This window comes from Ornithorhynchus anatinus, chromosome X3, assembly GCF_004115215.2.
Source record: "Ornithorhynchus anatinus isolate Pmale09 chromosome X3, mOrnAna1.pri.v4, whole genome shotgun sequence".
In the NCBI taxonomy this organism is placed as follows: Eukaryota; Metazoa; Chordata; class Mammalia; order Monotremata; family Ornithorhynchidae; genus Ornithorhynchus; species Ornithorhynchus anatinus.
The window spans coordinates 31,727,983-31,743,696 of NC_041751.1; the positions used below are offsets into that span (position 1 = coordinate 31,727,983).

Below are 15,714 nucleotides of genomic sequence, written 5' to 3' on the forward strand. Positions count from 1 at the left end.
TGTTTTAGAGAGGCCAACTAGTCACACTTTATTTTAAGAATGTCCCTTTCTTGCATTTTGAAGAGTGCTTTATTCTTTTACCTTAATTTTAATTTGATGACGTGACTTTGCATTGAACTATTTTGGAGTCACCTATATCTTCTTTGTTAGTTTTTGAGTTCACATTGAACTCCATATTGTTTATACACAGGAAAGCATTTAACAGCTGGTCTTAAGTTCCAAAACAGGTGGTATCCATTTTTGATAGCTTTCATATGTAAAGTTTGTTTTAAATACCATTTAACAGGGCATATTGGTGTGATGATTTTACCTTTCTTCATTTCGATCATTTTCCTGAAGAATGCCAGCACCTATCGCCTTCCCCGGTATATGATTTAAAATCCTAGCTCGGATTCTTGTCTCTATCTTCCTTTAAGGGGAGTCGGATGACGTGGGTTGTAGTGGAGTCAAGTCCTGTGAGGTTACTATGTGTCCATTTTGATTTTATCATGAAAACTGATGTCGGACTGTGACTGTTGGACTCTGAACAGTGAGGAGTATTCGACGGCGCTCCTCTAGCCTCAGCCCCCTATTGTTCTTTTTGTACTTATAGTTGTCCTAATTTTTCACGTTGGCTTTGTGTTTTAAAGTGTTTCATCTTTCCTTGTGTATCTGTGATGAGTCCTCTCTCTCTAGCTTATTCTTAGATTGTGATTCCCTTGTGAGCCAGGGATCATTTCTGATTTTCAAACCTGTATCTTTTCCTAGCACTTAATACAGTGATTTGCTCCCAGTAGATGCTTAATAAATACTGTTGTTACTAATTTTCTATGTACTTCTTCACTAAGGGAAGCATTCCAAATGTGGGAGAGGAGAGAGGGAAAAATATCTGGAATTTAGGGTGGGAGTTTGTAAAATATTCCTCTTCGTTTTAGCCACCCTCATTTCACTTCCCAACTAGGCTATTGAAAGAAAAAAAACCCTCCTAATCTTGTTATGGTCACAACAACCAAAGGGAAAGAAGGACTGGAAAGAGAGAGAGACCTGAATGACTTATTTCCTTCCCCTTACCCCCCTTCCCATTTCTTGTGACTTACTATGGAGTGCGAGAGTTGTCTGCGTCAAGACCTCTACCCTTTGACAGGACTGGGCTGGGGAGGTTGTGGAAAATACAGGAATTTTCCCCAAAGTAAATTTCTCTGGCAAGGCACTGATACCCAATAGCCCCTATATCCACATTAAAATCTATCAACTAAGGAAAAATAAAGTCAAGAATTGATTAACTGGTCCCGAGAATTTGGACATATTTCCACCCCTCCTTTGAAACTATTAAGCACATATCTGTTAGCCGACAATGTCAGATTCAAGAAATAGCAGATGAATGATTACCGATCATCAAAAGAACCTTCAATTTTTTTTTTTTTTTGTATACAAAGTATAGGTTACGAGGTATCATCAAGGTCCATTCTTGCCAGAGCTGAAAGGGAGAAGCTGTTTCTGGAGTTTGCAAGAAAGTCTCTAAAAGGTTTAACTAATCTGTTAGTTCACTTACCACTCCATTTGCCTTCCCAAAGTTAAAATCTCAGCCATTTGGGAAAGAATAGGGAAACAAGTATAGGATTTTAGCCAGTGTGTAACATTTCTCTTCGAGACTCGTTAGCCAAAATGAATTTAAAGAATCTTCCCTAGAGGCAGTAAGTAGCATCTTTATTTTATTTATGTTTGTATTAGCATTGTGACAGACGAGGGGCACCTACCTTGTCCCGAATCCCTTGTCTCATAACTTCTCTCTCAGCCTCCATCTTTGCATATTTTGCTTTCCTCTCCTCTTCCTCCTGCCTGAGGGCTTCCTGGCGTTCTTCTTCCTTCTTAGCGGCATCGGGATCTTTTTCTTCATCTCCTCCAAGCATTTTGCCCATATCTTTAGTAGCCCCTGAAGGATCAGAGTATAGCACATGGTATTAGGAGAATAAAATGTCCCTGCATGCACGAAAGTTTCTTTTTATCCAGCAGTTATTTTATTAGAAAATCAAACGCCATTTCAAGTAGGAAGCAGTGTGGCCTAGTGGAAAGAACACGAGTTGGGGAGTCAGAGGACTTGGGTTCTAATCCCAGCTCTGCCACTTGCCTATGTGTGACCCTGGGCAAGTCACTCGACTTCTCTGTGCCTCAGTTCCCTCATCTGTAAAATGGGGATTCAATACCTGTTCTCCCTTCTACATAGACTGTGAGCCCCATGTGGAACCTGACTATCTAGTATCTATCCCAGTGCTTAGTACTGTTCTTGGCATACAGTAAGCACGTACCGAATGCCACAATTATTGTTATTATTATTATTATGTACCCTGTGGGTGCTCAATAAATGTCAATCGGATTGGCAAACAAGAACTGTAAAAACAGAGTATTCATCTGTAAAAGAAGCAGCGTGGCTCAGTGGAAAGAGCACGGGTTTGGGAGTCAGAAGTCGTGAGTTTGAATCCCAGCTCTGCCACTTGTCAGCTGTGTGACTGTGGGCGAGTCACTTAACTTCTCTGTGCCTCAGTTACCTCATCTGTCAAATGGGGATTAACTGCGAGCCTCACGTGGGACGACCTGATTACCCTGTATCTACCCCAGCGCTTAGAACAGTGCTCTGCACATAGTAAGCGCTTAACAAATACCAACATTATTATTAAAAGACTGAAGGTGTACGGAATTGTAGAGCAGCGAAAGTGAAAAGGTCCTCTGCCAGCCTTTCCCCGGACAGACATTTTTCAGCCTCCGTAGCTTGACTCAGGCAACCAGGCTCAGGATGTCTTTGCTGTTAAAAGCTGACTCCCCCTCTACCTCTGCTAGCCTGCCACAGTGGGAAATGTCAGCCATGGCCACCAAGTCCCAAGAGAGGCAAGAAGGAGGAAAATGGTGTTCTGATGTGCCGTTTACCTACAGTGAACCAAAGCAGATGTACGCCTTCAGAGATGTGATATATGTTAGATGAGGTTTCTCAATGGCCATAACCCTCTAGATTGTAAGCTCCTTGTGGACAGGGAACATGTCTACCAACTCTGTTGGACTGTGCTCTCCCAAGCTCTTAGTAAAGCACCCCGCACTACAGCAAATCGATGCTGTTGAGGAAGTCTCTCAAGTAAGCCAGCTTTTCTCTGGCACGGTCCACTTTAGCAAGATTAGGTAGGAATCACTGGAGATTTCCTGAAAAATTGGAAGCTCTGCTTCAGTGTAAAAATACCCATCAAATTATTCAACTAGAGTCATCCAAGTAGAGGCTGCCTCTGCAAGAAGCTTTTCATTGGCTTCCCACTGAAGATGGGTGAGGAATAATAATAATAATAACTGTGGTATTTGTTAAGCACTTACTACGTGCCAGGCACGGAACTAAGAGCTTCGATAATATCAAATGGGTATCCGTGAAAATGAAATGACTGCTAGGTAACAGTGGAGTCCTCCACAATACATCCCGGATCTCTCAGACTCTATGATGTTAATTAAATAGAGCCACTGTTGGAAATGGAGAGTATATTCTCAGAAAAAGGCAACGGTACACCATCTCAGAGTATTTGGCCAAATTGAGGAGCTCCTAAATGCCTATTTAAAATTGGAAATGATTCCTTTGGCTTTCAAACACTTCTCTTTGGCTTTTGCTCGGGTAGTCATTTTTAATGGAAAGCCAAGGGTGTGGGACTTCCAGGATAGCTAGGGAAAACACTTTGAGTTGTGAATTACTCATTCTTGCAATATGGCCACAACCTCCAAGTCCTAGAAAATTTCATCCTCGGGGGCTGTAATGATTCCCAGGGGATAGATTCCTATAGCAAATCCCCACGTATGTCTTATGTCTTTGAGATGAAAGATTCTTTGGTGTGAAACTGACAAGCAACGAAAGGATTAGTTAATACAGTCCTGCACTGAAGAATATCTGCCTGACTTGAATATGGCAATTTTTTTTTTTTTACGATGATGACTGCAACATTCGGCAAATCAAATCTTCAGCCAGTTCATCAAGTGAAGGAAATTGGATTGGCAATGGGGAGAATCTAGACTGGGAAGCCGTTTATAAAGTAGAGCAGGTTCAGCAACACTTCAAGCCATTTATTTATTTCATTTTATCTTGAAAATGAAAAATGGATCCCCCCGACTCAGGCTTCCTCCTGAGGATACACCAGAGCTGACGCTAGAGCAGTATTTTCAGTTGCAGAACTGGGCCCCGTTATTAGGTTGTGGAGGGTTTTTCTCTGGCTCACCTCTAGAGTTAAAGCACAAGTTTTGCATGAGTTTACTCCACACCGAAACAGAAAACATGTCAGCTCGACTGGGTCACAGAATCAATCAATCAGTGGCATTTACTGAGTACCGTACTACGCCCTTGGGGGAGGACAACGTAATAGAGTTTTGATATATGTGAACCCGGCCCACGAGCAGCTTACGGTCTACATGGGGGAGACAGAAATGAAAGCAAATTACAGATGACTGTCTGGCAGGGTGGGATTCCACTGTTTTGGTTTACACATGCTTCCTCTGTGAAACTTGGGCTTGATTGCTGAGGTCAAGTGGACCATTTGGAAAGCTTAAATTGGACCCTGAATGAGCAAATCAATCAGCCTCTGAAGATGACGATACAAGTTTAGGTGCTGCTATGATTTCTGCAATTGCGAGCTCCAGTCATTATGCAGACACTGCTACTGGCGGCAGAAACAAAGGAAAGGGACAGACATACTAGGCCACTGATACACATATAGCACTATCAATGTGCGTTCCAAGCTGGAACGGAATAGGTACAGCGCACCCATTGCATTAAGTAAATACATAAATGGTAAGCCAATTTGCTTTCATTTAATTTGTTTGTTGAACCAAAGTCTTCTGCAATTATTTTTTTCCCAGTAACACCCATGTACATTGATTTTTTCAAATTAAACTGTTTTACACTAATATATGTGTTCCCTTGTCATATTTTTAGGAAAGATTAAGTCATAATTTTTTTTTCTAGGTTGTGGTCAAATTGTGTCTCCCATACTGGGTCATGAGCAAAAAAGAAGTTCGAAACCTACTGTGCTAGACGGTTTAGCTACTTGCCGACGCCTTCGAGAAGCAGCGTGGCGTAGCGGATAGGGCACGGATCTGGGAGTCAGAAGGAACTGGTTTCTAGTCCCGGCTCCGCCACTTCTCTGCCGTGTAACCTTGGACAAGTCACTTCACTTCTCTGTGCATCAGTTACCTCATCTGTAAAATGGGGACTGAGACTGTGAGTCCCATGTTGGACAGGAACTGTGTCTAACCTGATTATCTTGGATCTACCCCAGTGCTTAGAACACTGCCTAGCACCTAATAAGCACTTAGCAAATACCATAAATAAAAACAAATGATAAATATAGAGCTGTTGTTTGGTGGTGACCCTGGAGGATGGCTCCACCATTACCACTCTACAAACTTTGGCTGATCTGAAGGAAAAAAAAAATATCAACTTGGTTTTCTTCAGGAGGAATGTGGCATTTGTGCAGAATCCCTTGATGCTTGCATTTGTGATGAAAGGCCCTCTGGGCTTCTTGGTTTGGGATTTCCTGAATGAAAAGGAAGGATTTTTTGGTGTTCTGGGTATTTTTGTTTTTTGTTTTTACTTTGATGCAAAGAATGGTGTAATTAACTCATCTGTTTTCTTGGTGTTCCAAGTTTACCAACAAGGCCCTTATTCAGAATTGCCAGGAAACAGGAGGTGTTCCCCTAGGCACTGTGAATCAGTCCCCTCATTAGAAAAGTGGCTGCTGGTACTTCTGTGAAATTAAGAGTCTGAAAGCTATCGTGTTTGGATCACCATCGGCTAAAAGTCCCCTGACATCATAGGCCACGAGCACTCTGTCCAGGAGTCATCTACTGTCTAGCCAGCCTAATGTTTCTTTATAGGGGTTGAAGGATGTCTTTTCAAAAGCTCGTTTTCTCATCGGAACTCTGCTTTTAAGCTGATCTTCATTTGACGTTTTCCTCGGGAAAGAAATACGAGTAGACTGGCAAACTCAATGGCAGATTGGAAAATGTGGGACTCCTTGATGAGGACTGGGCAGAAGGGGGTACACACTGTGGGTGCGAACTGCCTAAAATACTTCAGATTGGATTTCGGGGAGTGTCTGGGCAACCGTATCTGATCACCCCCCACACATTTGAAGGGGTTGATATACAACCCGCTAATGAGCCGCATCCCGTGATTGGTGCCTACAGACAAGGTCTTATTGATTGGACCATCTGCCACTCACACGGAATTTTTTTCTCCCATCGCTGCTTGTTAATAATAAGCTGGTGAGAAGAAATTTAAGACCAGCTATTTCTATTTCCTATAGAACCCCTGCATCCCGGCTCAGCATGGGATGGGGGTGTCATCCCCGCGAACCTCACACCCCGCCACGAGCCTCACACTGCTGCATCCCAGTTGGTCGAGGGGTTAGTCCCCGCAAGCTTCACATACCCTTCCGGGCCTCACGACGTTGTGTCCTCGCTTCTGGGGGGCGGGGGGAGGGCAGCAGAGGTTTTCAACTGTGAGCCTCGTAGTGCTGCATCCTGGCTCTTTGGGGGAATGTCCTTTCTGACACCATACCCTTGGCCAGCCATGGCCCCAGCCCCTCCAGAAAACAGAGAGCGGGCAGAGGGCGGAAAGAACTCCGAGCCACTGCAGGAGGGGAAGGAGCGGAGATTATGGAATGCCCCATGCTCCCTTTTTCCGGGTTCCGCCCCCTCATTGTTAGGCCAGAGATCACGGAGGGTAAACCACTTGGACACTCGAAGAGGCAGCAAGATTAAGAGGTAGTTTCACCTGATGCTTTGAAGGACTTTGCCTGATAAATGGGCCATCGTTCAAGATGACGCTGATCCTTTGTGGAACCGGCAGAAGCTCAGGAACTGGGGCTACGCTAGTCCCGTGAGCTGTCCGAGATGCCCCACGAGGACTTTAGTTCTCTTAATCATATCTGCTTGCTGACCAGCTTGGGCCATAGACTGTAGCCCGAGGTTAAATGAGCTTGTCTTCTAATCTCACCTGGGCTGGTTCAGCCGAACCTAGGATTGGTTCCGCCCGTGGAGGAAGTGGACCAAGAAGTGCTCTGTGCCAGAATGCAAGCCCTGATACCTCTGACACACTTCTTCCTAGTGCAAGAAGAATCTAAGACTCGCCCTGCTGCTTTAGATCTCATTAACCTCCTGTGGGACCCCTAGAGTAAGGGGTAAATACTCTTCTTGAAAGAAAACTAAACCATGCCTGGGGAAGATAGGTGAAAACTGCTCTGAATTTCCAGAAAAAGATTTATTTAATGTCAAAAAGCAACCCTGCTCCATCTCCCTTGAAATCCTTAGACTAAGAGAATGACTAACTATTCCGTCAGTGATAGCAGGGATTTGATCTGACACCCCGGAAAGGCATGCCAGAGCTAAAATGCTGCATAAATAATGTAGCACGTCAAGCATGTTACCACACAGCCCAGATTTGCCAGCCTATTCCTGGAACCATCATAATATGCCTTTTACTTTCTTCTCGGCCTCTTCTGTCTTTATTCTGGGTTTCCATTAACCTTACATCACTAGGCAAATAACCGAAACCAATGGGACGCTCCCTCGGTGCCCTAGCTACTGGTAAGTGGGTCGGCTTCCAATTAGGTCAAATAGGCCGTGCAAGGTGTGGGCTAGCGTACAGACCACTGGGCTGGGAGCCAAGAGACCTTTCCTTCCAGATTGGCCACCTAATGCAGCAAGGTATTTCCTCACTTGCTTTCACAGGAATGAAGAATCAATATCATGAGGAACCTTTATGTGAACACTAAATATAATTGCTGATGTTCACAGAATGTCTGATACTAATCTTGGCAAGATCATAAATGTTCCACTGCATTACTTTTGGCAAATAAGGCTTTCTGAAGAATCTTTGGCAAGGTTCAGCTGGCTATAAATTCTGATGCAGCAGTTTTTGCAGTGTATAGTTAAAGGTAACAGATCCCCTATATCCACTGCGATAACCTTTAAATTTCTTCAAGAATCCGTGATCTATTTCATCCTCCAAACCACAGATTCCAGTCTCATTTTACCAGCTCAAATTTTTCACCAAGCCACATCTGTTGCTAGCCCGTTTCTCCTTCTTTTCTCCCTCCTGCCCACCCACCCTCCCCCAACCACATCTCCACCCTACCACATGTCCACTCTCTACAAGTTTTACTTTAGTTTACAAGCCGCTCAGGGCAACGGTCTCTGTGACTCCCGTGGAAGACCCCTGAAACTCCACAGTGATGCCTACCCATATCGTTTTCCCCGAGCTCAATATGGAAAAGTGGCATCCTTGGGCACCACCCTCAGTCGACCAATCACTCGTATTTATTGACCACTTACTGTATGCGTACCACAGTGCTAAGCACATGGAAAAGCTCACTAGAGTTAGACACGTACCCTGCCTTCGAGTTGCTAATGTTCTAATGGGAAATGTCAGAAGGTGATGATGATGATATTTGTTCAAGCACTTACTAGGTGCCAAGCACCGTTCTAAACGCTGGGGTAGATCCAAGGTAATCAGGTTGTCCTACGTGGGGTCCCAGTCTTAATCCTCATTTTACAGATGAGGTAACTGAGGCCCAGAGAAGTGAAGTGACTTGCCTAAAGTCACACAGCTGACGTGGCGGAGCCGGGATCAGAACCCACGACCTCTGACTCCCAAGCCCGGGCTCCTTCCACTAAGCCACACATACGTGTGAGATGAAGCATCGCACAATACTGATTGTATTCTGAGTGGTTGCTTCGGGTGGGGCTATTATCGGGTACGCCTCTATATACGTATATATTTAAGCTAGTTACCCACGTACCCACGCACAACAAGAACAGGGAAGATGGAGCTCTTCCTTTGACGCACAGCTTTATTGGCTTTAAGTCAGAAAGCAGTCTCTGCCTGTCCTGTAATAAAAGGAATAAGATCGAGCCTGCCTTTTGGATACACGACTGAATTTCTGAATAATTTCGGTACTTAATTTCACAATCATCCATCACTGAGGGCACCTTGAAAGACACATTCAGTTCACAGAGTTCTTCTGTGTTCTCTTCCCAATTCAGTCAAGTCTCTAATCAGAGCGAACACTGTTCTGTGATACCATTCTAAATTAATGAAAACGTAATGTACTACATGGAGCATTAATGTAATGTTACATTTGTAGTAGCTTCTACTTAACAGATTATGCATAGTATTAAAAATGGTTTCTGAATCTGCTAAATTTTTCTCCCTCCTACTTTTTAATTTAATTTAAGAAAAAAACCACAGTGTCATTTGTGTATTCATGACCACTTTTATTCATATTTAACAGTTTGGTGACACGGTCCCTCAGAATAAATTCACATTGTACTTAGATTTCACATTTCCAGTCACTGGAAATAGAAAACGGACAGCGTTTTAGTGCTACTACTGTTTTCTGCTTCTTTCCAAAGGAAAGGAAAAAAGAATCACAGCCCTTTGATTGGCTAAACCCATTTCCAGCTGCCATTTTCCTTTAGAATCAAATCTTGAGAGTGATCGTAGCCTGATCCACTGGGATGAAAAGCCTTTTTAAAAGAGATTTTACTGATTTTTTTTTCCAGGTTCTGCTGGGGCCAAGTCTAAAATTGCTCTAGGCAGATGAGACTAATAGACTAAGGTTTCTAGCCACAAACCGCTAGTCCCACTGGGGCAGACCGAGCCTCCTCAGCCCTTCTCCTAGCCAAAATAACTACCAGGGCCACTGTAGAAGGGCTCCGTCTCCCGATAGTGCCTGGGAAGTCCTAGGACCCTTCCAAGAATGGGTGGGAATTGAGGTCCTCCACCAAGAAACCCCCAATCCTCAACCCTTCGGGCCACTATCACCACCCCTTCACCCTCCGATAAGCACCCCATAATAACAGAGAGATCGGCTGGGTTTCCGGCCAGTCGTCCTCCCGCTCGAGGTTGGCCGCAGGAAGCTAGGAGAAGTCGAAACTCCCTCCCCAGCCCGTGGCTTCCCAGGCCTTGAGTCCCCCCAGTGCCCGATGCCACTTGAGCCTCCCTTCCAAATGGAGATTTTACAGAGGTTAGAACTCTAACTGAGTTTCTAATAGAAAAATTGAAATGATTTTAACAAATCAGGTAACAATTATTAAAAAACCTCTGATTCCCAAAGCGTCTTTCACTTTCCTCTCTCTAACATATTCCTCTCCCCCAGGACTCTTTCCCCTTTCCTGCGAGTTCCAATGCAAACCATTCCTCTGGTACATTCCTTCTCTCGGGGAACTCACAGTTTTCCGGTTCCCCAGCCCAGGATCCTTCCCTCAGGATCTTTGGTTGCTAGGGTGCAACTGCTGCTGGTCTATTTGATTACTTTCCCCCACTCTGGAATGGGAGCCTCTGAACCTCTGGACTTCTTAGACCCTGACCTGGACAACTTTTCCTCCCACATCCTGACCCAAGGATTGCTCAGGCCCAACTAACTTAAAGTGGTGAGGGGCTCCTTCTCCCCAGTTAACTAGCAGCATGGCCTAGTGGATAGAGCCCGGGCCTGGGAGTCAGAAGGAACTGGGTTCTAATACCAGCTCTGCCACTTGCCTGCTGTGTGACCCTGGTCAAGTCATTTCATGTCCCTGTGCCTCAGTTCCCTCATGTGTAAAATGGGGATTAAGACCGTTTGCTCCATGTGGGACAGAGACTGTGTCCAACCTGACTGTATCTACCCCAGCCCTTAATACAGTGCCTGACACGTGAAGTGCTTAACCAATACCACTGAAGACCCCCCACCCCCTTCCGATCCTCTTCCCAACCTTCCTTGTGACTGGCTATGATCCAGAGGAATACAGCATTTACGTATGTAGAACTTATTCGCTTTCCTTCAGAGGGGTCCTCAGAAGTGAGTTTCAAATGGATCTAGAAACTTCTAAGGTTTTTCCTATCTCTAGAGGCGGGACCAGCTCCCACCTCCAAGCCCATCGAGAGAATCTTGACGTGACCCGATCCCCCGACTGGCAGCCTTGGCTCCAACCTGGCTACTACTTTGTAGTAAACTTAAGGCGGTCCCCAAGGCTGTTGGCAGGGTGAGGGGGTCAGTGGAGAATAGCTGGGACCTCATGGGAAGTAGCTGTTAATTAGGTGAATTTGGGGGGTGAATCTAGAGACGTGGATGAGGTGAATAATAATTATCATTATGGTATTCCTTAAGCACTTACTATGTGCCCAGCACTGAATTAAGTGCCAGGGTAGATACCAGATTGGATACAGAGAGAAAATGGACATTTCATCCCCATTTTACAGATGAGGAAACTGAGAGGCCGAGAAGTGAAGTGACCCGCCCAAGGTCACACAGCAGGCGCGTGGCGGAGCTGGGATTAGACCCCGGGCACTCTGACCTCCAGGCCAGTGCCCTTTCTAGTAGGCCACACTGCTTCCCAATGTCACTGGGAGAAATCCCTGCCTCCACTGAACTCACCCCAATGCACGATGAGACTTTCCATGCTGAATTGTGACAAACAGTTCTAGGGGTAAATCCTATCATTAGGTGGCTAATGAGGCAAATACCATAAAGCACTGGGAGAGATGTGTTGCCAGTGAGGTAGCTGGCAAATAAGTTAGATAACATTAGGGCCATTAAGGCAAATAGGGATGCTGTATAATGTTTCTACCTGCTGCGAGGTTTGCTCGATACAGCCACAGCCTAAAATAAATCTGGGGCCCAACATACTGCAGAGGGTGAAAGAATGTCTGTGCATTTTTATCATTTCTCAGATTTCCTTATGAAAGCATAACACCGATTTCAAGAAATCGATGCTTGTTGGGAACGATGAGTAATCTAAATCAAAATGCTACCGAACTCATGGCCGAATTACTGCTAAATTGCAGTACTGCTGTCTTCCTTCAGTCGGCCCAGGGTCCTCGCTGTCGTGTACAAGGCCAGCGCTAGTAAGCCATGGCACATCCCCGTGTTGGGGGTAAGAAGGAAATGCATGGCCCTTTCCCCGTCTCCCCTTGTTAAGCGGGTGGAAGAGACCCTCCGAAGACTTAGTCACTTCTTCTTGTACAGAGCTCCCAGCATCAGGTGAGGTTGGGGGAAAGTCCAAGTGGTGCCTCTGCCGGCAGCGTAGCAGCTTCAGCTGTGCTCCATTTCCCAACCACACAGCTAAAACTGCTGTACTGGAGGGGGTGGAGCAAAGAGATCAAATCTTACTAGCCTGAGCGGTGATTTTCTTGAACTGCCCTTTTCCTAACAGAGACTGAGAGGAGGCAAAAGGTGTTGGTTTGCACCTTTTCTTGCAGATCCCAATGACGTGCTACTTTTGGGAGCCTCGGGGGACTGGTCTCGCTAAGGCTAAATGTCATTCTCTGAAATTTTAACAGTTGAGAAAAGGCCAATGTTTTGACTGACTTTCTGTCAGAACAGGGACAAGTTCCTTTATTGTGCTTATTTTTTTGGAGTCTTAATACATGGTGGGAGGCAAAGAGGTCTCATGGGCAATTCCCAGGCATGTGAGTCAAGAGATGTGTGTTTGAATCCTAGCTTTTATTGAGCACTGATTTTTTTTAACTGTTTTTTGTTGAGTAGTTACTATGTGTCAAGCACCGTACTGAAAACCGGGGTAGATACCAACTTGTCAGATTGGACACGGTCCTTGTCCTATGTGAGGCTCAAAGTTTTTTAATCCCCATTTTCCAGATGAGGTAACTGAAGCACAGAGACATGAAGTGACTTGCTCAAGGTCACACAGCAGACAAATGGGAGAGCTGGGATTAGAATCTAGGTCCTCTGGCTCCCAGGGCCCTGTTCTTTCCACTAGGCCATGCTCCTTACACTGTGTACAGGACTATACCAAGAACTCGGGAGGATACAGTGTAACAGAATAGGTAGGCATGTTCCCTTCCCACAAGTAGTTTATAGTCTAGAGAATCACTTAACTTCTCTGGACTTAGTTTCCCCCTTATTATTACCTTCTTCCTATCCTGGGGATATTGGAGAACAAATTGAATAATTAATATGAAAGCCTTTAGGGAAATGAAATTACCAAATTCAAGATCAGATTACAAACAATAGAGAGGTCTTGATGCCACTGATTTTTTTTTTTTTTTAACTCAGCATGGAGCTTGCTCACCATCTGAATATCCAAAGCTATTCATACCATGTTGTTTGGGAAACAGACTTGGAGAAGGCAAATGAACTCAAAATGCAGTTTCAGAACTGCTCCAATCCCTCACTGAATCAACTTGATTTCACATCTGAGTGAGCTTTTACAAACCACTGAAAGGCCTTTTTCTTCAAGGCTACATTTTCAAGCTTTAATCTCTAACACAAAGCACCGTTTTCCTTTTCATTACTGCTTTCCCATTAAGTCACCCAGGCCTTCTTTAAAAGTACCCATTCAAGGGGAATTAGAATATACCAAACAAGATTGCGGCAATAATTGTGGCGAATGTTTTCTTGGCACAAAAATCTTAATTTTCCTTTACGCACTTGGCGGAAAACCTAAGGCAATATTTATTTTGAGCTTTTTAATGCACAAAGGACTTTCATATGCAAATATAATACAGAGGAATACAAAGGAATCAGCTGTTTTCCGCTCAGAATAGATCTATTCCTGACTTTTTCAGCTTGCCAAATTACCCATATGTTCTATGAAGCTCTCTAAGCGATTTGTTTCAACTGTGCTGATACTCTGCACAGAGAGACTTTAATGCAGTTTCTTTACTCCGAGGTTAAAAGGACCTTAATGGTGTCTCTTTATGAGGCATATGACACAGCTGAGGAAAGAACAAAACAGCAGAACAGATTTTGACCACGGCTTGATGGGCTGGGCATTCCGGCTTCATCTTCACTCCAACAAATCAGGCCCTGGTAACTGATTACTCATCCATTGACCCTCGTTCACCTTGAGGCCAGGCAGCTGGTGAAAAATACACTTCCTGCGGAGGTTCTCTGTGACTGGAGGCTCTGTTCTTCTCCCTTAACCTCACTGCCGATTGCCTGGACTTTTTGCACCATTCTGAGATCTCTCTTCATCCATCAACGGGGTAGAGGACAGGACTGGGTCAATCAAGTCTATTAGCTGATCCCAGCGTGCCTGTGGGGAGCTTAGAGGCAAGAGTCATTGTTTCCACAAACAATGGGGACATCTAGACGACTCCACCCCTCCTGTGAAAGTGCTCTAGAGTGTTGAATGGGAGACGTGTCCCAAGGAAACGGTGGCAAAAATGGGGCCTACTGAGACGTTCACTAAAAAAAAGATGGCCACCAGGTGCAGATCCTTCAGTGTAAAGAAAATGCCTCTTACCACGTGAAAAAGTATTTCTTTCTCCTTGAAGATGGGCCCACTTTTGGAAGAGAATTTTCCAGAAGAAAATGTACCACGGGGCATGGATTCAAAGCCCCTCCTCTGCAGTAGTGGGACTTGCAGCCCGGGAGCCTGTGGTTGCCGCCCTGGTCTTGGGTGACGGGGAATGTTCCAGAGAAGAGTCAGTGACAAAGGGGACTCGAGCACGGTGTTCTGCGAGCTTGGAGTGGCCTGCCTCCCTAGGGTGAGTCTGGGGCTGGGGGCTGCAGCGTGGAGTAGGTGAGGGAAGGTGGGTGAGGTGCGGTCCAACCTGCAGTGCCAATTTGTGACTCCCTGTGCTGAGATCATGGTTCAATAAATTGTATCATTTTTTATCGTTAAACTACCGGAATATTACAAAAATGCATTATTGCCAGTGAACGAGTGATTATTATCACTAAATATTCATTCAGTTCTGCTTTAATTTTGTCCCGATGGTAAATCTTAGGTGGTAAAATGTTTACTTGCACACCTGTGGCTAGAAAACCTCTACTCTGTTCCCTTTAATATCAGCTTTATACTCCAGTCTTGCCTCTCCTTTATAATCCTACCACTCTATTCATCTTTATATGTCCACAGTTGTTGGCTTTCATTTCTACTGTGGGTTGCTCGTATTTGCTACTGTTATTTTTAATGGATTCTATCTTATGGTGCCTGAATTCTTTGGCTATTACAACTGAATGCAAGCTGCTGCTGATGTCCTTTACAATGGTAACATTTTTTTTTTCCAAATGAAGGACAGCTTTGTGCTTGATGACTTCTATAACATTTTTTTGGGCAATTCCCTGTCATTGCCTTTATGGTATTATATTTTCTTTTCACTCACCAACAGAATTTAGAAACAGACTGAATGTGAGAGTTGAAAGAGAGAGAGGAATCAAGGATAAGGCCAAGGTGGCGAATTTAGGGAAACAGGAAAGGTGGTGGTGGTGTCAAATGCAATGGGCAAGTTGGAGAGAGGATTTGGGAAGGAAGATCGAGGGGCTTAGTTTTAGACCTACTGAGCATGAGGTGCCAGTGTGCCATTCACGTGGAGATGTGTTGCCGCCAAGAAGGACTGAAAGACCGAATTGGGGGAAGAGCTCAGGGATAGTAAAATAGATTTGGGTTTCATCTGCTTAAGGATGGTAGTTGAAGCTGTGAGACTGTGACTGTGAGCTCTTTGCCTAGACTGTGAGCTCGCTGTGGGCAGGAATTTGTTGTAATAGTGTACTCCCCCAAGCGCTTAGCACGGTGCTTTGTACGCAGTAAGCGCTCAATAAATATGACTGAATGAAGCTGTGGAAGCAGATGAACCACAATCATCACTTCTGTTTCATTCGTATCTGTGGCCGAATTTTTCCGAGTGCTTAGTACTTGTTTTGCCGTCTCTCCCTTTTAATGAGCCTGTTGTTGGGCAGGGATTGTCTCTATCTGTTGCTGAATTGTACATTC

At 44.7% G+C, this 15,714-nt stretch overlaps 1 protein-coding gene across 1 annotated transcript in view; it reads right to left on the minus strand.

The window, feature by feature from the left end:
* The window catches only part of CPLX1 (complexin 1), a 154,498-nt gene that overhangs the window by 56,755 nt on the left and 82,029 nt on the right, over positions 1–15,714 (minus strand). The window contains exon 4 of the mRNA XM_007672836.3: positions 1,737–1,912. Within this exon, the coding sequence (XP_007671026.1) occupies positions 1,737–1,912 (176 nt within the window). The remainder of the gene's footprint in view (positions 1–1,736; positions 1,913–15,714) is intronic.